Genomic DNA, 22,368 nt, shown 5'->3' on the forward strand with positions numbered 1-22,368 from the left:
GCCATATTTATTGTACTAAGTTCTCTTATGAGACACTCGATGTAATAAGTGTGTGATTGCTACTCTGCTATAAATCCTCCGAGTACTGTGTGGTGTCAGCATTACTGATCCAGGGATGACACCGGAGCACAGTGATCAGACTGTTTGAGGTCTGGTCGCTACAATGGCAAAGCGCTAGAACTAGTAGCCGTCCCGGGAGGGGCCGATGGGCGGGTGGGGCTGGGAATGGCGCCAACGCTAACCTTAGCGTGCCGCCAGTTCGGCCTTGCGATGGGAGTTGGTGTTTGAATCGTGGGAGGAGGAGGAAGATGGAAGTGGGGAGGAGGACGATGGACATAGCGAATAGATCGAGGGGAGCCTCATACCCGTCCGCCTTCGAGAGTTTCTCGTTACCTTGTTTTTTTTTCGTTACCTGTGTGGGACGAAAAAGAACCCAGATGAATGTAGGAGGTGAGACAAAAAAAACCAGACGAAGGTGGGAGGTGGGATGAAAAAAACTCCGGAACAGAGACTACCAACTGCTCCATTAGAAATAGAAATTTCAACATCCACTATAACCTCCTTTTTACACTAATTCGCCTAGTTTCGAGGCACTTTTTCTGTATTCCATCCAAATGACCATTCGTGTAGTTTTCCTTCATTTTGTAATCCTCTGTTTTGCACCTGCAATCCCATCGATTTTTTTGTATATTTGAATTTCTGTATTTTCAAATTCTACTCCCTCCTTTTGAAAAGCCCTCACCCAGGCATATGACCCAGGGTAGCAACAAAACGGATCCTTCCCAGGCGCAATAGCGTGCGTAATGAAAGTCTGCCGCCCCGCGAATCAACCTGTGGTTGAGTTGGTTAGATGTACAGTGGTATCCCCAACCCACCAGAGTTCAAATCCTGGTGCTCGCATTATTCCTAGATTTATTTCAGGATTTCCGGCGATATGCTTTCAGTGGGAGGAGACGTTCCCGTCGACGACGAGGTGCCTACGGTGACTTCGTAAATCTCAAGATGATATGCCGGCTCAGTCTCTCGGAGGTGCTTATAAGGGTAGGGTGTGCGTGTGTGCATTCATAGAGGTGAGTGTATGCGCGTGTATATGAGCGCTTGTGTGTGTACTGATGTTAAAAAAAAAAAAAGGTCTGCCGCCCCTGCAGCGTACCAACGTTCGGAACGCTCCAAAGCGTCTAGCCAGCCCAGTCCGGCAGCCGCAGGAAGACGGAAAGCTCCACACACACACACATCCTCCCCAAAAAACAAAAAGCGAAGCAAGGAGAGCGAGCTACCATCACCAAAACCCAAACCCTAACCAACGCCACCACCACCGTCCCTACGCTTCTGTTGTTTGTGGGACGCGCAGCAGATCGGCGCCCGGATCCAATGGCGCGCTTATTGCTGCTGCTGTAGCGTAGGGCGGCGAGGAGACCGGTGCTCGGATGCGGCCGATCCGAGGCATCGGCGAGGAGGAGGACGAGGGGATGTCGTCCGCGCCGGCGCCAGGTGGGGCGTTCGACCGCTACGTCCAGCGCGGTGGCGCGGTGGCGGTGCTGGCCTCAAGCGGCAACACGGTGCGTCGTCCCGTGCTTACCGCCGCGTGGCTATGGGTTGCTTGCGTGGCGGGGGTAGTGGATTGGCTGGGTTTGGGATTTCGTGTGGGTTTGGCATCCGACGCTGATGGGCAAGCATTTCGCTTCCGTGTTCCCGGAAGCTCTTGACCGTACGCTGCTCTGAGCGCTCTTTGTTAGCACGAGTGTTTGCTTCACTGCTATTAATAGGTTTGGCCTGGCCTTGGTTGGATTGTGTTGGAGGCGACGGGGAGATTTTATGCCTTCTTTGGTCCAAGAGCTTTGAATTCCTGGCTAATGATGATATTAGTGGGTATAATTGGCAATGCAGCTTAGGTTTGGATCCAGAGGGCGAGCTTGCCATTGGGGTGTAACACGGATCATGTTAGGATATGGACTACCTGTGGAGATTTTTGCTAGTTGCTCGATGCAAATGCTATGTCCGGACAATTGACGATGGTTGAATTGGGACAGAGTGAACAGATGACTTGAGGGGGGGGGGGGGGGGGGGGGGGGGGGGGATGGGGAGAGATTTGCTGTACGGTAAAATAGTGCAGAAATGACTAAGAGGGGTTGTCAAGGAAGGAATACAGTGGTTATAACAAGGCACTAAATAGAATTGCTTCATTGAAAACTCCACATAGCAGTTCCTTACTTTACTTTTACCATATACTCCGTAAAATTTTACTATATGCTGTCCAATGCTTGATTGAGAACTCCATGTCGCAGTTTCTTAGTTCACTTTTACTATACTCTGCCCATCTACATTTCTGATGCCATAACATCATTCTAATCAGGTTTTCAAGAGTGGACATCTCTTCATATCGTCCAAAGGTACACTCTTTGACTTTCCCTCTCTAACTAGTTGTTCCGCCCAGTTTAGCGACATGGATAAGAAAAATTAAGAAGCAAAATGTTTCCATGTGTTCTAGTATTGTCGTGTTAAGCCTTTAAAGCAACATTGGCATGCATACTTCTTTCTTTTTCTTGTGATTATCAGAGGGACCTGTGCAGATATGGCACTGGCACTTTTAATACGACTCTTCCATTATTGTTAATCGGTTGCTCAGGTTCTGTAGCTAAGTAGGGGCACTTGAATGTTGGGTAGTTCTCTAAGGAGGAAATCACCTTTAAATTCACGAACTTAAAAGATTTAAGAGTTATCTAAAGAGAAGTTTTTCTTGATGATAAGATATGTTTCTTATCACTAACATATACGAGGAACAGAAATATGTGGTCATGTACATAGTTCCATCGTCACTGTCAAGTTTGTTAGGTTGTCTCGTGTACAGAAAAATGGTCACCAAATCAGTGAACCATATTAATCCTTTGCATATCTGAATCATGGTCTGATATCACACAGTATGGTATTAGGGTTCAATTTCACGTGGCTGGTTATGGTAATCTGATGCAGTTTTGGGTACCATGACTTTTTGTCCTAACGGAAAAGAGAATACTTACATATTTGCTTTTCAGGACTTGGATGGAAATCATGGAAAAAACGCTGGTTCATCCTCACACGAACATCATTAGTTTTCTTCAAGAGTGATCCTGTTAGTACCTCTATTCTCATAAGTTTCCTTTTCATTTGTGAGATGCAATACTTTACATTTATACATCTTAAGGCTGAAGATACGATTATTACTATTATGATGATCATACGTTTGAAATTTTCCTCCAAAAGCTTAACTCCTCAAGTATAACACATCATGAAGTAAAATGCCTTTAACCCTTAAATTTGTGGAACATGAGAGAGACATACCCAAGCAGCTGCTCGATCTGGTGTGAAGCAGCGTCGTGATCAGATCCTCTTGTATGTTAAAGAATGGGCCTGGGTGATGTAGGGTGGAACCCTAATTTGATGATCTTTTCACACTTGGAGGAGGAAAAGGTGAAATCAACAAGAACAACAAGAGGAATCACTCAAACAAAACCCAAATCACACATCCACTAGAATAACATACATGAGATCCACAAGCATAACATGAACAATCAAGGGAAAATAGCACAAAGGTAAGGTTCTTCCAAAATCCAAAGGAGATGAGGTCTTGATAGTCTTCTCCACAAGGGAGGTCTTGATATCCACTTGGGGATCTTCTCCTAAGAGGTCTCGATCTCCAAGAAGAGGGGTAGTTGAGCAAAGCTCTCTCTAGAATATCTCAATATACTTTGCTAACCCTAATTCGTCCAAGTGAAGGGGTATATATCGTATAGGGAGAGAGGGGGATACATGGGTCAAAACCCGAGTGGCTGTGCACAAGCAGTTCCAGACGTCCAAAGGTTACCAGTCGTCCGGTGTCTCGCGAGGGACAGGATGTTCGGTACGGGTCGGACTTCCGACGTTTTGGCTTGGGTGCGGTGATGCTGGATTTTCGGATGATGTCGGATGCCCGGTCGTCCGGAGGGCTTCGGTCTTCCGCTGTTTTCGTATTGGACTGGGTGCACCGGATTTTCGGAGGGGTCTGGTCGTCCTATACTTACCGGTTGTCCGGCCACCGGAGAGCTTGTCGGCTGGGCCTTCTGGCTGGCTGATCCTCAGGGCGTCGGACGTCCGGTGGTTGTAGCTTGACGGCAACTCCTCTTGCTTCTTGTCCTTGTTGTCATGTCCGTTGTTCGTAGCGGCTCCATGGCCTTCCTCCAAGTATCTGATCACACGCAGCGTCTCCGCTTGAGGTAGTAGCCATGTCTCGCATGCGGAATGTGTAAGTTCGGAGAGGAGCGAGTTCACCTCGGTTTTGATGGCCCTTGTACAAGCTCTAGTCATTGGTACACTTGGTGTCTTGGGAGACAAAGGTACGTCCATGGGATGACCGTAGGATGCTCCGCATCATCTCCCTCCCTTAGGAAAGATCCGACCTCGGGTTGTTAACTCCATCACCATGGAAAGGAGATAGGTCCTTGACGTTGAAAATGTCGCTCATGTTGTACTTGTTGCGCGGGAGGTCGATTTTGTAGGCATTGTTGTTGTAGCGAGCTAGCACCTTGAATGGTCCATCGATGCGAGGTAAAAGTTTGTACTTGCGCTTGTTGGGGAAGCGTTCTTTGCGTAGGTGTAACTACATAAGATCTTCAGGGTTGAACACCATGGGGTGTTTGTTGTTGTTGAGCTTGATCGCGAGGCGGATCACTTGGTTCTCGATCGTGCGGTGTGCATCTTCATGCACCTTCTTGAGGTAACTTGCTCTTGCGCTCGCATCCATGTTGGTTCGCTCTTGTAGTGGTAGAGGGAGAATGTCCAATGGTGACAACCGGTTGAAGCTGTAGACGACCTCGAAGGGGGACTTGCCTGTTGTCGAGTGTCGTGCTCGATTGTAGGCGTACTCGGCGATGGGCAAGCATTCTTTCCACTCCTTGATGTTTTCTTGATCAACACACGGAGGAGTGTAGAGAGTCTGGTTGGTGACTCCATTTGGCCGTCCGTTTGTGGATGGTACGCCGATGAGAAGAGTAGCTTGATTCTAAGCTTGGCGCATAGCGTCTTCCAAAAGTAGCTAAGGAACTTGATGTCGCGGTCCGACACAATCATCTTGGGCACTCCATGTAAACGCAAGATTTCCCTACAGAAGAGATTTGCAACAAGTGAAGCATCGTCTATCTTGTTGCATGGAATAAAATGTGCCATCTTACAGAAGGTCCACAACGACAATTACCGAATCTTCGCCATTTTGAGTTCTAGGCAAACCAAGCACAAAATCTATTCTAATATCTTAGCATGGTTGGTATGGAATAGGAAGTGGCATATGTAATCCATGATATTGAGCTTTTGACTTAGCTTTGCGACATGTGATGCACCGGTTGGTGTAGCGTGCGTCGTCGCGATACATCTTGGGCCAAAAGTAGTTCTTGGAGAGTGTGGCGGAGGTCTTGTCGTGGCTGAAGTGTCCCATCAGTCCTCCACCGTGAGCTTCTTGCAAAAGCAACAAACGAAGAGAAGACTTGGGTATACAAAGTTTGTTAGTCCGCATAAGATAGCCATCCTTGAGATAATGTCGCTCCTAAAAATTGTTAGCTTGGCATTTGGCACAAGGAATTGCAAACGAAGTATCATGTGCATACAAGTCTTTAATGTTCTCAAATCCAATAACATTCAATTCAAGTTGAGTAACTAACATGCACTTGCGGGAAAGAGCATTCACTACTACATTTTCTTTACCCTTAATGTACTTAATGACATGCCCTTGCGGGAAAGAGCACCTGCTACTACATTTTCTTTACCCTTAATGTACTTAATGACATGCCCTTGCGGGAAAGAGCACCCGCTACTACATTTTCTTTACCCTTAATGTACTTAATGACATAAGGAAAAAACTCAATGAATTCACTCCAGTTAGCATGCCGTTTATTCAACTTGGTTTGACCTTTAAGGTACTTAAGCGTTTCATGATCCGTATGTAGGACAAATTCACGGGGTCGGAGATAATGCTCCCAAACATGCAAGACTCGCACCAAAGCATACGTCTTTTTATCATATATGGGATAATTAAGTTGTGGGCCGGAAAGTTTCTCACTAAAATATGCAATGGGTTGCTTTTCTTGCATCAACACGCCACTTATGCCATTACCAGTAGTGTCGCAATGCACTTCAAAAGTTTTGTCAAAATTTGGCAAGGCAAGTAATGGAGCATGTGTAAGCAAGTTCTTAAGCTCATCAAATATGGTAGCTTGAGAGGGTCCCCATATGGGGTGCATTCTTACTCAAAGCATGTAAAGGTGATGTAATAGTGCTAAGATTCTTAACGAATTGACGATAGAAACCGGCTAGGCCAAGGAAGCTACGCACTTGTTGCAAGTTGGTTGGTTGTGACCAAGTTTTAATAGTGTTAAACTTAGACTCATCAATTTGAACACCCTTAGAAGAGACAACAAAGCCCAAGAAAACAAGCTTATCAACACGAAAAGTGCATATTTCCATGTTAGCATAAAGTCGCTCGTTTCTAAGAACTTGCAATGCGTCTCTAAGGTGTTTGACATGATCTACAAAAGGTTGACTAAAGACAAGGATATCATCAAAATATACGACAACACAAATGTCAATATATTTGTGAAGGACATAATGCATGACGCGCATAAATGTGCTAGGCGCTTGAGATAAGCCCATAGGCATGATTAACCATTCGTATAGACCAAATTTGGTTTAAAAAGCCGTTTTCCATTTGTCACCCTCTTCCATGCGAATTTGATAGTAGCCACTTTTAAGATCAATTTTTGAGAAAATGGTTGCTCCACTAAGTCATCTAGCATGTCATCAAGGCGTAGAATGGGGATAGGTGGAGTACCGGGTTTGTTTCTCACACCTACAAAAGTAAAGCTTATGGAGTAGCTTTGTGAGGATAGGTGGCACAAAATTGATGCAATGGTTAGTAAGATGCCAATAATGTTGAAGAGATTCACAAATTCACAAGTGAAACAAGTAGACCAATGACAATGAGTCGCACACGAACACACACACACAGATGGATAATTGGGGTTGTGCAACCAAGAAATGAGCACAAAATGTGGAATCCACGGAAAACGCTCGTGTTGCACAACTCTAGAGAGACGCTAGCACGATTGCCCAAAAGGCTAGATACGCAAATTGTACACAACCTATGAGAGACAGAACATATCGACTTTCTATCCCAAATATGCTATGTATGTATGGTTCTGGTGTTTCGCACACGATGATCCAAGATGATCAGTGTCAATATGCTATGCAATGTGGCGTGATGCTATGGCTATTGCTTACAAGCTCTTTGTTTTCCTCTTTGCTTAAAAGGTTTTCTCCCTCTTTTTTTGGCCACTATGCGAAATGCTCAAACCAAGATAGCAATTATGTATATGAGGGAACTGTTAAGCTTCATGCACTAGCCAACGCAACCAAAAGTCCGAACTGATGGAAAGGGCTAGTGCAATCCACATATACTGTAACACCCCCTCTCACGTGTGACGGGGAAGACAAGTCAACACGTGTGACGGGGAAGACAAGTCAACACGAGTGACGGCGCGCGAAACTCACGTATGACTCAAAGAGGCCACTACGTGGACACAAAGGGGAGCTACGAGCAATTTTTGGATAAATTATGAAAGCCAGGACTTGAACTCAAGACCTTAGCTCCGATACCATGTTAAGCTTCATGCACTAGCCAACGCAACCAAAAGTCCGAACTTATGGGAAGGGCTAGTGCAATCCACATATACTGTAACAGGAACAAACTGATGACACAATAGATGATACGATGATATATGCATGCAATGAAAGCTATGCGGAGTATGTATCACTAAAGTGCACAAGTAGAATGGCCCGACAATACTCAACGGCTAGTCTCGGTAGGAAAGTGACGCAAAAATGGCTCGGTGTTAACAATGCAATAGCAAGGAGAATGTACAAAGATGTCGTCGAGGTTACCGTCCTTGCTTACGGTGTGGGTGTCAAAATGGGGAAGTGGTCATTGTCGACGCCGAGTCCATGGCGAAGTTGAGTGGCGGTGATGTCGATGACGAACTGTGCCTAGTTAGCAACCTAGGAAACGGAAAATTGTGAACTCTTCTCAAATGGAAAACGTCAAATGGTGGTAGCGGAAGGTGTGGTGGTGTATCGGAAGCTCGATGGGTTTGCAGAAATGCAATGGTGGGTTTCGAAGTTGGCGACGCGGAAGAGGAGTTGGTGGCTGAATTTACCTTTGAAAAATTTGGTTTCGTCAGGCTCGGTCGGACGTCTGGTAGCTGTCGGACGACCGACGGTTGGATGTTGGCCGGACGTCCGGTGGTTGGGCGATTTCGGGACCGTGGAGAGGAAGATGAACTCGTGGATTTTGGGGAAGAAAAGAAAAAATGGGGCCTAAATTGGGTGAAATTTGTGGATGGAAGTGGTGGAAAGCTAGATCTACCTAAACACTTCTAATCCATGGATCAAAATAAGCAAAACATCATCAAAGCAACAAATCACAATTTTTTTTGGTATGGCTCTTTTTGTGGGGATTTTCAAAATTGGGTAAAAACAAACAAAATAGGCTAGAAAATGGGGGTTAGGGATACAAAGATGTGAATCAACCTTACTCTGATCCAAGATGATATAGGGTGGAACTCTAATTTGATGATCTTTTCACACTTGGAGGGGAAAAAGGGAAAATCAATAAGAACAACAAGAGGAATCACTCCCAAATTACACATCCACTAGAATAGCATACATGAGATCCACAAGCATAACATGAACAATCAAGGGAAAATAGCACAAAGGTAAGGTTCTTCCCAAATCCAAAGGAGATGAGGTCTTGATATCCACTTGGGGATCTTCTTCTACGAGATCTTGATCTCCAAGAGGAGGGGTAGATGAGCAAAGCTCTCTCTAGAATATCTCTATACTTTGCTAACCCTAATCTGTCCAAGTGAAGGGGTATATATAGTCTAGGGAGAGAGAGGGAGATACATGGGTCAAAACCCGAGTGGCTGCGCACAGGCAGTTCTGGACGTCCAATGGTTACCGGTCGTACGGTGTCTCGCTCGGGATCGGATGTCCGGTACGGGTTGGATTTCCAGCGTTTTGGCTCGGGTGCGGTGATACTGGATTTCCGATGACGTTGGACGTTGGCCCGGTCGTCTGGAGGTCTCTGGTCTTCCGCTGTTTTCGTATTGGACTGGGGGCATCGAATTTCCGGAGGGGTCTGGTCGTCCGGGCGCTGGGGCGTGGCGGACATCCGGTACTTATTGGTCATCCGGCCGCTGGAGAGCTCGTTGGCTGGGCCTTCCGGCTGGCTGATCCCCAGGGCGCCGGACGTTCTGTAAGGACCTGTCGTGCGGTGGTCGTAGCTTGCCGGCAACTCGTCTTGCTTCTCGTCCTCGTCGTCGTGTCCGTTGTTCGTAGCGGCTCCATGGCCTTCCTCCAAGTACCTGATCACACACAACGTCTTCGTTTGAGGTAGTAGCCATGTCTCGCATATGGAATGTGTAAGTTCAAAGAGGAGTGGGTTCACCTCGGTTTCGATGGCCCTTGCACGAGCTCTAGTCATTGGTCCACTTGGTGTCTTGGCAGACGAAGATACGTCCATGGGGATGACCATAGGATGCTCCGCATCGCTGGGCCTTATGAGCCACACTGGAACGTGGGATCACATACAACACTCCCCCTCAAGAGGGGTGATAAATCAATCATTCCCATCTTGTCACATGCTAAGCTGCATTCTCTTGTTCCCAACCCTTTAGTCAAGCAGTTTGCTATCTGTTGCCCTGAGCTCACATACTATCTTGATAACCCCAGCATCCAGTTTTTCTTTGATGAAGAATTTGTTAATCTCCATATGTTTGGTTCTATCAAGTTGAACTGGGTTGTTTGCTTTGTTAATTGCCTGACTTGTTGTCACACCATTCATTCATATAACTAGTCTGCAATATCTTCAGGTCTTCTAATAAATTCTCCAAAATAATCAGATTTCGCAAGCAACATAGAGGAAGTATGAAAGGATAATCCTGCCGAGGCAATCGTATTTGTTTTGGTAGATATGCTCTTCAAACACTTGAACCTGCTTGGATCACGGCGAGACACTAGAAGCAGGACGACGAGCAATAACACGATATGCATGTCGTAGTGGAAAAATATGGGTCCTTATCCATTACTCACTCAATCCCTGAGACATGGATATGTATTCAGCATCTACAGTTGATTTGGAAACAACTCGTTATTTCTTGCTTCTCTAAAACACTAGATTTCGTCCTATGAAAACACAATGGCCTGAAGTTGATCTCCTGTCATCGAGGGGCTAGCCCTATCAGCATCACAATAACCATCCACGACAAAGTGTCCATGGCTCTTGTATATCATTCCTTTCCCAGGAGAACCTTTCAGGTATCTCAAGATTCTATAATCTGCCTCGAGATGTTCACTTCTAGGCTCATGCATATATCTGCTCACAACATCCACTGCAGATGCAATGTATGGTCGTGTATGACACAAGTACAACAATCTTTCCACCAATCGTTGATATTTCTCTGTGTCCACCAGATCACCTGATTGGGCAGTCACACTATGGTTTTGATCAATTGGGGTTGAAGCAGCTCGACAACTCAACATGCCAACATCATAGAGGAGGTCCAGGGTATATTTTCTTTGACAAAGAGCTATTCCTTTTCCACACCTGGCCACTTCTATACCAAGGAAGTACTTGAGTCGACCAAGATCTTTAACTTCAAAGGCCTTACTCATATACCCCTTTAACATTGCTATCTCTTAAGTCATCATCACCGGTAATAATGTATCATCAACATAAATTTCAAGGATGGTTATTTTCCCTTTAGAAAGTCTATAAATCAATGTATGCTCAACATTGCATTGTCCATGCCCCATGCCACATACCGCACGTCTAAACTTGTCAAACCAAGCTCTTGGAGATTACTTCAGTCCACAAAGGGCTTTTTTTAGCCTGCATACCTTGCCAGCAGTCTCAGAAGTCAAGAACCTAGGTGGAATCTCCATGTATACCTCCTCCTGCAAGTCTCCATGCAAGAAGACATTCTTCACATCAAGTTGGCGTAAAGGCCACTCGAAATTTGATGCACGGGAGATCTGAATCCTCACGGTGTTCATCTTCGCTACTTGAGCAAAGCAAAGGTCTCATCGTAGTCAATGCCGTATGTCTGGCTGTACCCTCTTGCCACAAGCCTTGCTTTGTACCTTTCAACCTTTCCTTCTTCATTCTGCTTCAGTGTATACTCCATTGGAGCTGGCTGCGTTCTTTCTTGTTGGAAGGTTTGTTAGTACCATGTCTTTGTTCGTACACATAGCCTCCAACTCTTCCACCATGGCCACCCGCCACTTTGAGTCCTCCTTTGCCTCTTCCAGTCAGTCGGAATTGACACAGACCGAAGAGAAGCAACAAATGCTTTGTGGGTTGGAGATAATGCTTCATAGGAGACATAATTTCCAACAGCCCATTGAACCCATACCGTTTCTCTGGTATCCCTGCTGTTGCTTGAGTAGTTCTTCAGCCTGATCCCCGTCAGAGGAGATGGAAATCACATCAGTACTACCCTTTTTGTTCCGTTAGTGGCTGATATAGTTGCTTCCCCTGATGTGCAACCCCGTCACCTCGCTTCCGTGAATACACCTTTAGCTGTTCCTCTTGCTCTGCTGTCCACCTTGGCACACTACCAATCCGAGTCTGTGCATGCTTACATGAATACACACCTTTAGCTGCTCCTCTTGCTATGTTATCCACCTCGGCACACTACTAGTCTGAGCCGGCGTAACTACATCATTGGTGGAAGCTGATGCTGGCATCAGAGGAGCCACACGAGTTACTAATGAGCTGCCTGTTGCTAAAGGTGACTGCTGCATCATCTGCATTTGTGTGCTACTACTCTCCCCCTCTTGACCAATTTCTGGTTGGAGACATCGGTCAAGTTCTTCAAACAAGATACTTGGATCAATTTTCTCACCATAAAAAGGTTCCGATTCACGGAAATCCATGCTCACAAATGTCCGCCTCTCAAACGGACTCCCAACATTTGTACCCTCTTTGCCCTGAAGAATACCCAATAAAGATACACTTGGGGGGGGGGGGGGGGGGGGGGGGGGGGACTGGAAATCTGTCTCGAGGATCTAATCTGTTGACTGATGGCCTATGATCACGAACAAAATAAGTGCAACCAGTCACCTGGGGGGACTGGAAATCTATTTACTGCGAAATCAACTCACACGGTGATTTCATACCTGTCATCCAGGATGGCGTGCGATTGATCAAGAAGGTGGCCATCATGACAACTTCACTCCACAATAACTTCACCACAATCATGGTGAACATCAATGCCCGGGCCACCTCTAGCAGGTGGCAATTTTTCCTCTTTGCCACCCACCCCATTCTAAGGAGTTGTGTCTAGACAAGATGTTTGGTGCAGGATGCCCTTGTCCAACATGAAAGCACCAATGGCCTTGTTAACATACTCGGTGCCATTGTCAGATCTGAGTGCTTGAATTTTCACATTAAATTGAGCCTGATCAAGTGCATAAAAAACTTTGAAGCTCTGAAACACTTCGTCTTTATGTTTCTAAAGATATACCCAAGTCATCCGCGGATGGCAATCAATGAACGTAACGAAGTACTTCATACCACTGACCACTGACAGATAACACTGGACATGTCCATACATCAGAGTGGATTAACACAAAAGGCGATATGGTCCTGATCCCCTTACTCACATATGAGGTTCTGGTATGTTTAGCAAACTCACACGCATAACAGTGCAGCTTGCTCTTGTCCACACCACTCATTACATCAGGAAATACTTGAGACATTTTATCAGAAGACACATGTCCCATCCTATAGTGGTGCATTAAGGCTCCAGTCTCCTTATCCTCAGCAACTGCAGCTAGCATGTGCATTCCCTCCTGGTCCGTCATGTTGCGGTCCATGTACCACAACCCCCCATGCCTCGTTCCAGTTCCAAAACTCCTGGCCGTTGATCTCTCCTGGATCAAGAACACAACCTTGTCAAGAATTATTTGGCAATCAATGTGGTCAACCAAAGCACTCAAGGACACTAAGTTCACAGGAAAAGCTGGCACATGCAACATTGATGATAATTCAATGCTCGGTGTGCAACTGACTGTCCCAACACCCGTGATGGCTGGGCTGTGCCATCTGCTGTGTGAATGTTTTTCTGATGTGCGAGAGAGTGTGGAACATAAGATTTAAACCCATTAAAGTCTCCAGCAACATGTTGTGGTGCTCCAGGTCCAGCACTCATTCATAGTTTATTTTATGGGCTGCTATTGATGGGTGTTCAATGTTACCTTCATTTGTATCGACAAAGTTTGCATAGCTGGTAGCAGTCTCCTGCCCTCCTACAGGCTGCTTCCCTTCAGCTGAAGCAGCTACATTTGCTTTGGGAGCATTCCGGTGAGGAGCATTCCAAGAACCGCCACTCCCATTGCGACCACGACTCCCATTGCGACCACCTCGGCTGCTACTGCCACCATTGTACTCTGCCTCTTCTGGGTCCAGTGCAAAAAAGGCTGATATGCCCAGTTTGACCACAATTATAACACTCCCCAAAACCTCGCTGGTCAGCCACTCTGTAAGCAGATTCATTTCCATCTCCTCTTCTCACTGCAGCCGTACCTCTTCTTGGGACATCGCAACAATGGCCTCATCAAGGGACCCAAGGGTCGGCTGATGTAGCAGCGCAGCATGTCTACTCTCAAAAGCGTGATCTATGCCTTTTAAAAACTGCATCACACGCCTGCGCTCAACCCACTTCCTGGCAATCTCCATGGACTTTGCATGTGGAAGCTCAAGGGGATCACACTGATCCAGATCTACTCAAAGGTGTTGCAGCTCATTCACATACACCAGCACGCTGCTGTCACCTTGACGAACAACATAGATCTTGCCTTCAATTTGAGACATGAGCATGAGGTTTCCCTTACCGGTATACCTCGTGGACAGCATGCTCCACACAACAGAAGTTTTTGGCAATGCCTCAACACACACTGCAATGGTTGGAATCAGGGAGTTCAACATCCAGACCAGTACCAGGGAGTTGGTGACACTCCACTTCTTCCATTCTGAGCTCTCCTTGTCAGCCGGTTCTTCAACTGTTCCAAGAACATTTCCTGTCAGGCCATTTGTCTTCAAGATCAACAAGGCCTGCCTCGACAAGCTCAGGTAGCTGCCCACACTATTCAACTTGACACCATTGGGCATGAACTCAGGCTTTGGCGCTCAGCAATGGCGCCACTTGCAGGAGGTAACCCCTCGGCAGCTTTTGCAGTCATGCGCTGCGCAAGTTTCTCTATTGCAGCAGTAAGTTCAGCCCCCATGATTGCCTCCCCCTCTTCTCCAATCAGCAGCAGAAAAAAAACTTAAACAATAGCAGCAGCGCAACACTCAGCAGCAGCCCGTTGCCTACAGCGCCACTACACCCAGCAGCTTCCTCTGCCAAGCATCCAGAGCTCAGCAGCCAGCCGCAGCTCAGCACTGCGTTGTCTTTGTCTCACAACATGGCTGAGCCACACCCGAGCCGCACCTCCCCTTGGGCAACACCAGCAGCCTCCCCTAGTGCAGCACCAGCAGCTCGTCCCCTTCTACCACCTCTTACCTCTCCAACCACAAGAGCCAGCCCCGGGAGCAGAAGAAGCAAGAACATAATGACCAGAAGAATCCCGCGATGGACCAGCTCGTCCCCTTCCCTGCTGTCGACGCAAGCCCCCGTCTGCGCTGCCTTCTTGCACAGTCGCGGCACGAGCTTGCACGCAGCTCCGCCTCCTCGCGGGCTGCTCGTCCAGATTCACCGCCTCCTCGCCGGATCCCGCCGTCTCACGCCCCGTGCCCTGATACCATGTGGAACGCGAGAGACGTACCCAGGTAGCTGCTCGATCTGGTGTGAAGCAGCACTCGTGACCAGACAACGTCTGGTTCCTCTTCTAGGTCAGAGAATGGGCTTGGGCCACACTGGAACATGGGTCACATACAACAGAATTACTAGATAATAGATATGACATGACTCTTCATGTTGACAGTAGGTTAAAACGCGCCCTACTTGGACTCTTGGATATGTTCCTGTTAGGAAAGCAACTTATCTTTATTGAAGGCCCAAGGGGCATATATATATATTACATATGACTTGAGGTGGAAGGAAACTAAACATAGACTAATAAGGACTCCTATACCTATACTAATACTTCCTAACACCCCCCTCAAATGCAAAGCGTATGCAATAGCATTATATTTGAAGAAGTGTAATACTAGAAATAAAAATGATAATCCAAATCCGCGTCTTGAGTGTCGTTGTAGCATGAAGAGTCCTCAAAACCTGTCGAGTCGCCAAAGGGGATAAAGAAGAGATGTCACATCAGCGGAAGACACCACATCAATAGAAGATATAAGAGAAGTATCAAGAGAAGATGGCACATCAAGAGAATGAAGCATTGCTTAAAGAATCATGGCCCATGAAAACCGACGGCGAAAGAAGCACGCCAGCAAGAGAATGGGCTTAGATCAACAATGCAAAGAGTGGCCACAGAAATCCTATTGAGAGGACAATGACCAGAAAAAAGGCTGACGGACAAAGCTATTGTGGACTCGCATGGCATGAGAAACACGAAATATCAACGGATTTGGTGGATACAACGAAAATTACAGAAAACTAGGAAGCTCGAAAGCACACACTAGATTAGGGATGATGGCAGCGGAAGAACATTGAAAGCCAAAAGCAGCAGAGTAGCAACAGCCCAAGTGTGCCCACGTAACCAAACAAATCATGGTCAGATGTACGCGTACACAGAATGATGTAGGGTGAAACCCTAGATGGCCGATCTTTCACGAAAGGAGCGGATCCTGCGAGGAACACGAAGAACACGAGGGGAATCACGAGGGGAAACATGAGGGAAACACTAAAACCAACAAGGATGATCACACATGTGCTAGATCCATGAACACAAAAGGAGATACAAGATCCACGATCAACAAGGGACGATACACGGTAATCGGTTCTTCTTCAAAGGAGGTCTTGATGGGGCCACCCAAAAGGGGGTCTTGAATCCAAGGGGATCTTCTCCGAAGAGGGGCCGCGGTCTCTCTTGGGGAGTAGATCCTTAATGGACGAGCAAAGCTCTATCTCTAATGAGCTACTACTTTGCTAACCCTAAAACGTAGGTAGGAGGAGAGTATATATAGTCCAGGGGGGCGAAAGGGTACATGGGCCTCGGCCCTTTACTGTGCACAGACAGACGGGGCCGGATGTCCGGGCTGACGGGGCTTTTCTTCTGTCCTTTGGATGGAGCTTGTCCGGATATCCAGGCGTTGGGGCCGGATTTTCGGGCCGGGCCGGATGTCCGGAGCCTGTAGATGCTTGGCGGCTGGAATGCTGCCGTTAGGGATGTCTCCAGCGGCCGGATGTCCGGGCTCGAGGCCGGATGTCCGGGTCCTGGAGCTGCCTTCTTCTCCTTTCGGCGTTCCTCTTCATCCGTGGACTTGGCAGCTTGTCCGTCTTCACGTGCATCTTCAGGAGGGTCCTCTTGGTACCTATTCATGCACACCATCTCGGACTTAGGTAGTAGCCATGTCTCGAGAGGATCATATGCAATATCACTAAGGAGAGAAGTCACCTCGGTCTCGATAGCTTTAGCTCTAGCTTGAGTCATAGGTCCTCTTGGCACTTCGTGAGATGATGGTAGGTCCATGGGGATGACCGTAGGATGCTCCGTATCATATCCCCTCCCTTGGGAAAGATCCGACCTTGGATCGAAATCCTCATCACCATGGTAGGGCGAGAGATCTTTGACGTTGAAGATGTCGCTCACGGAGTACTTGTCGCGTGGAATGTCGATTTTGTAGGCGTTGTTGTAGCGTTCAAGCACCTTGAAGGGTCCATCCGCTCGTGGTCGAAGTTTGGACTTGCGTTCGTGAGGGAAGCGGTCCTTGCGAAAGTGTAGCCACACAAGATCTCCAATGTTGAACACCATGGGGTGCTTGTTGATGTTGAGCTTGGTCGCAAGTCGTTGTACTTGACGCTCGATGGTGAGCCTTGTATCCTCATGCACCTTCTTAAGATGGTTCACACGTGTACTTGTGTCCATATTGATGCACTCTTGTAGAGGTAGAGGGAGAATGTCCAAAGGGGACAATGGGTTGAATCCGTAGACGACCTCGAAGGGGGACTTGTTGGTAGTTGAGTGTCTTGCGCGGTTGTAGGCGAACTCGGCGATAGGTAGACACTCCTCCCACTCCTTGATATTCTTCTTGATTAGCACGCGAAGTAGAGCGGAGAGTGTGCGGTTGGTCACCTTCGTTTGGCCGTCGGTTTGTGGATGGTATGCCGTGGAGAAGAGTGGCTTGATTTCGAGCTTGGCGCATAGGGTCTTCCAAAAGTAACTCAAGAACTTGACGTCGCGGTCCGAGACTATGGTCTTTGGCACTCCATGTAGTCGTAAGATTTCCCTACAAAAGAGATTGGCCACATGTGAAGCATTATCGATCTTGTTGCAAGGAATAAAATGTGCCATCTTGGAGAATCGATCCACAACAATAAATATCGAATCATTTCCATTTCTAGTTCTAGGCAAGCCAAGTACAAAATCCGTGCTAATATCTTCCCATGGTTGATATGGAATTGGGAGAAGCATATAAAGGCCATGGGATTGAGCTTTAGACTTAGCTTTGCGACATGTAGAGCATCGGTTGGTAAAGCGGTTGACGTCGCGGAACATCTTGGGCCAATAATAGTTCTTGGAGAGCGTAGCGAATGTCTTGTCGCGTCCAAAATGTCCCATTAGTCCTCCTTCATGAGATTCCTGCAAAAGCAACAAACGAAGAGAAGACTTGGGGATGCAAAGTTTGTTAGCTCTCATAAGATATCCATCTTTGATGTAATAACGATCCCAAGAGGTATGCGTCGAACACTTGACATAAGGAATAGCAAAAATAGGATCATGCGTGTACAAGTCTTTTATGTGCTCAAAGCCAATGACATCCAACTGAAGTTGAGTAACAAGCATGCATATGCGGGAAAGAGCGTTCACCACAACGTTTTCCTTACCTTTAATGTACTTGATGACATAAGGAAAAGACTCAATGAATTCACTCCATTTAGCATGACGCTTGTTCAACGTAGTTTGACCCTTAAGGTATTTAAGCGTTTCATGATCAGTATGAATGATAAATTCATGAGGGCGAAGATAATGTCCCCATTCATGCAAAACTCGCACTAAAGCATATAACTCTTTGTCATAAATGGGGTAATTGAGTTGCGCTCCGGAAAGTTTCTCATTAAAATAAGCTATGGGGCGCTTCTCTTGTGTTAACACACCTATGCCATTACCACTAGCATCACAATGAATCTTAAAGGGTTTGTCAAAGTTGGGTAATGCAAGCACGGGAGCATGAGTAAGCAAATTCTTAAGCTCATTGAGTGCGGTATCTTGGAATGGTCCCCAAACAAAGGGTGCATTCTTCTTGCTCAAAGCATGCAAAAGTGAAGCAATGGTGCTAAAGTCCTTCACAAATCTACGATAGAAACCGGCTAAACCAAGGAAGCTACGCACTTGATGCAAGTTGGTTGGTTGTGGCTAAGTTTTAATAGCATTGATCTTAGAGTCATCAATATGAACACCCTTAGAGGAAACAACAAAACCCAAGAAAACGAGTTTATCAACGCCAAAAAGGCATTTTTCCATGTTAGCATAGAGATGCTCTTTTCGAAGAGTTTGCAAAACGGTTCGAACATGGGTGACATGATCTTTGAGAGATTTGCTATAAACAAGTATATCGTCGAAGTAGACCACAACAAACTCACCAATGTAAGGGCGAAACACATAATTCATAAGACGCATGAAAGTACCCGGTGCTTCCGATAAACCCATAGGCATGACTAACCACTCATACAAACCAAACATTGTTTTGAAAGCGGTTTTTCATTCATCACCCTCTTGTATGCGGATTTGATAGTAACCATTTTTAAGATCAATTTTGGAAAAAATAGTGGCACCGCTAAGTTCATCAAGCATATCATCAAGGCGTGGAATGGGGTACCTATAGCGAACGGTGATAGCATTGATAGGTCTACAATCGGAACACATGCGAAAGCTACTATCTCTTTTTGGCACAAGAATGACCGGAACGGTACAAGGACTCAAACTTCCACGCACATGTCCATGTTCTATGAGATGTTTTACTTTCCTTTGTATTTCTTTGGTTTCTTCGGGGTTGACTCGGTAGGGAGCTTTGTTTGGAAGTGGTGCTCCGGGGATGGGGTCGATGTGGTGCTCGATGCCTCGTAGTGGAGGTAGACCCGGAGGTAGCTTGACGGGGAAAAAAACATCTTGGAATTCCTACAGAAGAGAAGACAACACTAAAGGTAGAGTGTGAGAGGTGTTAGCTTTTGGTGCCTCGTCCTTGCACAAAAGGATGTAGTGTGTCACACTAGATGGGTTCTCACACACTTCTCTTATCTCACGTTTGGTGGCAAATAGAACTAGGTTCTTCTTTTCGCTCATCGTGGAGGCACTCAATTTGGGCTTGTGGCGCTCACTCTCTTTTTGGTGGTTCGCTCTCTCACTATTCTCTCCATGATGGGTGGCTTGCTTGTCGGCGATCACTTGGCTTGGAGACATAGGGCGAAGTACGTATTCCTTTCCTTTCATCTTGAAGATGTAGTGGTTCGTTTGGCCGTTGTGGATGACACCTCTATCAAATTGCCATGGTCGTCCGAGAAGAAGGTGGCAAACGGTCATTCGAACGACATCACACTCCAAAGTGTCTTCGTAAGCTCCGATTTTGAAGGAGACTTGCACCCTATGCTCGACTTGGATAGTGCCGGAGTAGCTTAGCCATTGAACTTTGTAGGGGTGTGGGTGCTTCGTCTTGAGCAATTGGAGCTTGGAGCAAAGTTCTTCACTTGCTAAGTTATGACAACTCCCTCCATCGATGATGACCTTGATGGACCTTCCATTGATGCCGGCCTTGGTATGAAAGATGTGGCATCTTTGGTCTTCTTGTTGATGTTGAAGAGTCAAGACCTTGGAGACAACTAGAGCGGGGCTTGAATCTTCATCACAAAAGACGTGTTCCTCTTCATCGTTCACTTGTCGGTGCATGGCGACTTGCTCAAGTGCTTTCGTTTCTCCTTCGCTCATGGAGTCGTATGTACCATCATCGTTGAGAATCATGGTTCGCTTGTTGGTACACTCAAAGGACTTGCGGCCTCGGCCTCCGCATGTGAAGCATTTGAAGGAACTTGTCTTGACGGTCTCATCGGTTGGGGTAGATGATGATGAAGCTCTCGGCTTGAAGTTGCTCGTTGTAGGAGGATGACTTGAGGTTGTCGAAACTTTCTTGTAACTCGACTTGTCGACGTTGCTTATAGAAGGCTTGGTTGATTTAGAAGGTGTTGGAGTCGTTGAAGCTTGGGTGTTGGAGAAACCATAGGACTTGGATGAAAACTTGGCATACTTGAAGTCATTTTGCACTTGACGTTCCGCTTTGGTAGCTTGATGCACTAGCTCGATGAGGTTCGAGTATGGTTGGAAGTCGGCGATCTTCTTGATGGGATGATTGAGTCCATTCAAGAAACGTGCCATAGTTTGCTCATCATCTTTCGTGACATTGACTCGTATCATTGCAATCTCCATTTCCTTATAATATTCTTCAACGCTCTTGGTTCCTTGCTTGAGTAGTTGGAGTTTCTTGAAGAGGTCGTGATTGTAGTAGGTAGGCACGAAGCGTGCTCTCATGACATCCTTCATTTGCGCCCACGTAGTGATGGGTGGTTCACCTTTTGCCTCTCGGCGCTCAATGACTTGTTCCCATCAAATGAGGACATAGTCTTGGAACTCAAGGGATGCAATCGCGATCTTCTTCTTTTCTTCATAGTTGTGCAAGCAGAAGATTTTGTTGACCTTCAATGCCCATGAAGGTACTCTTCGGGATCATTGCTTTTATTGAACTTGGGCACGGTGAACTTTAGCTTGCCGTAGCGTTGCTCTTCATTGTGTTCGGGTCGGGGATGATGACGTCCTTGACGAGGAGGATCGTCTCTCACAACCCGCTCTTGTCTTGGAGGATTTCCAATGTCTTCTTGTTCTTGTTGAACTTGATGTTCTTGGTGAGCTTGTGGAGGAACTTGTCGAGCTTGACGTTGCATGCGAGCTTGATATATTCGTTCGTGAACTTCTTCGCGGAGCGCTTCTTGATGTTCACGAGCTTGTCGGCCTCGGTTGGCTACAGCTCGACTTGATTCTTGGAGGGCTTGTTGCGCCTCAAGTGCTTGAGCTTCTCGCAATTGTTGCTCTTGACGTTGTGCCTCGGCATCTTGTGCTTCTTGGTGTAGTTGCGCTCGCTCTTCCTCTTCGTGTTGGCGTTGTCGTTGCCGTTCTCATGCTTGCACAAAGGTAGCTTGGTTTTGACGATGTCGTTGTTCTTGAGAGTTGTTGTCGTGTAGAGGGTTGCGGTTTTCTTGACGATCTTGGCGCGCGGCACGATGAAGAGTATTTGATGTCGGTGTACTTGAGCCGGAGATGGTGTAGTCGGAGTGTCGACTTGAGCGGCTCCGTCTTGATGGGGACGAAGTGGAAGAAGAGCGGTTGAGCAACAAAGCACGAATCTCGTCCATTCTTGCGTCATTCTCTTGCTTGTGGTCGTCAAGCTTGTGGTTGAAGTAGTTTCTTGTACGTAGCTCGGAGAGTCGCAAGTCGGTGGCGAGGTTGTCGATGCGTTCGCTCATTGCTTGTTGCTCTTGATGCAAAGCATGTTGTGCACCAAAGAGGTGGCTCTTTGTGACGTAGGAGTTCATGCCGTCGTCTTGCCCGATGAAGAGTGGGTTGGTAGAAGTACTTGGCGAAATATGTGAGTGGGAGAAAGAGAAGAACCTATACCAAATGTACCTTGACCCATGTTGAAGATGGATCAAAGATCACTTCAATGTGGAACAAGGAAATAGCACAATTGGTACCAATTCTTGTCGGTTCTCACTACCTACACAAGTAAAAGCTTATGGTGGAGCTCGGTTAGGATGGTGGCACAAAAGTTGATGCAATTGTTAGTGAGCTTCAATAATGTTAGAAAAGATTCGCAAATTTGCAATGCAACAAGTAGACCAATAGCAAAATATGGTACACGGAAACACACACGCAAAGAGATAAGTGGGGTCGTGCAACCAAGGATGAGCCAAAATGTAGAATCCACGAAAATGCTCTTGTTGCACAACACTAGAGAGACGCTAGCATGATTGCACAATAGGCGGATACGAAGACTTGTGCACAACCTACTAAACAAAAATGCAACGACTTCTATTCCAAGTATGCTCTATGTATGATATTCCGATGGTATGATCCAAGATGATCTAGTAT

At 46.6% G+C, this 22,368-nt stretch overlaps 1 protein-coding gene across 5 annotated transcripts in view; it reads left to right on the forward strand.

Annotated features, from left to right (window-relative positions):
• Positions 1-1,198: 1,198 nt before the first annotated feature.
• The window catches only part of LOC125551313 (rho GTPase-activating protein 7-like), a 34,573-nt gene continuing 13,403 nt past the window's right edge, over positions 1,199-22,368 (forward strand). For all 5 annotated transcript variants that reach the window (XR_007302417.1, XM_048714495.1, XM_048714493.1 and 2 more), the window contains exons 1-3: positions 1,199-1,559; positions 2,354-2,390; positions 3,033-3,109. Coding sequence is in view for 4 of the 5 variants with exons in the window: in XM_048714495.1 (XP_048570452.1) it covers positions 1,428-1,559; positions 2,354-2,390; positions 3,033-3,109 (246 nt within the window). In the remaining variant the exon portion in view is untranslated. The remainder of the gene's footprint in view (positions 1,560-2,353; positions 2,391-3,032; positions 3,110-22,368) is intronic.

Source organism: Triticum urartu, chromosome 4 (assembly GCF_003073215.2).
Source record: "Triticum urartu cultivar G1812 chromosome 4, Tu2.1, whole genome shotgun sequence".
NCBI classification, from domain to species: domain Eukaryota; kingdom Viridiplantae; phylum Streptophyta; class Magnoliopsida; order Poales; family Poaceae; genus Triticum; species Triticum urartu.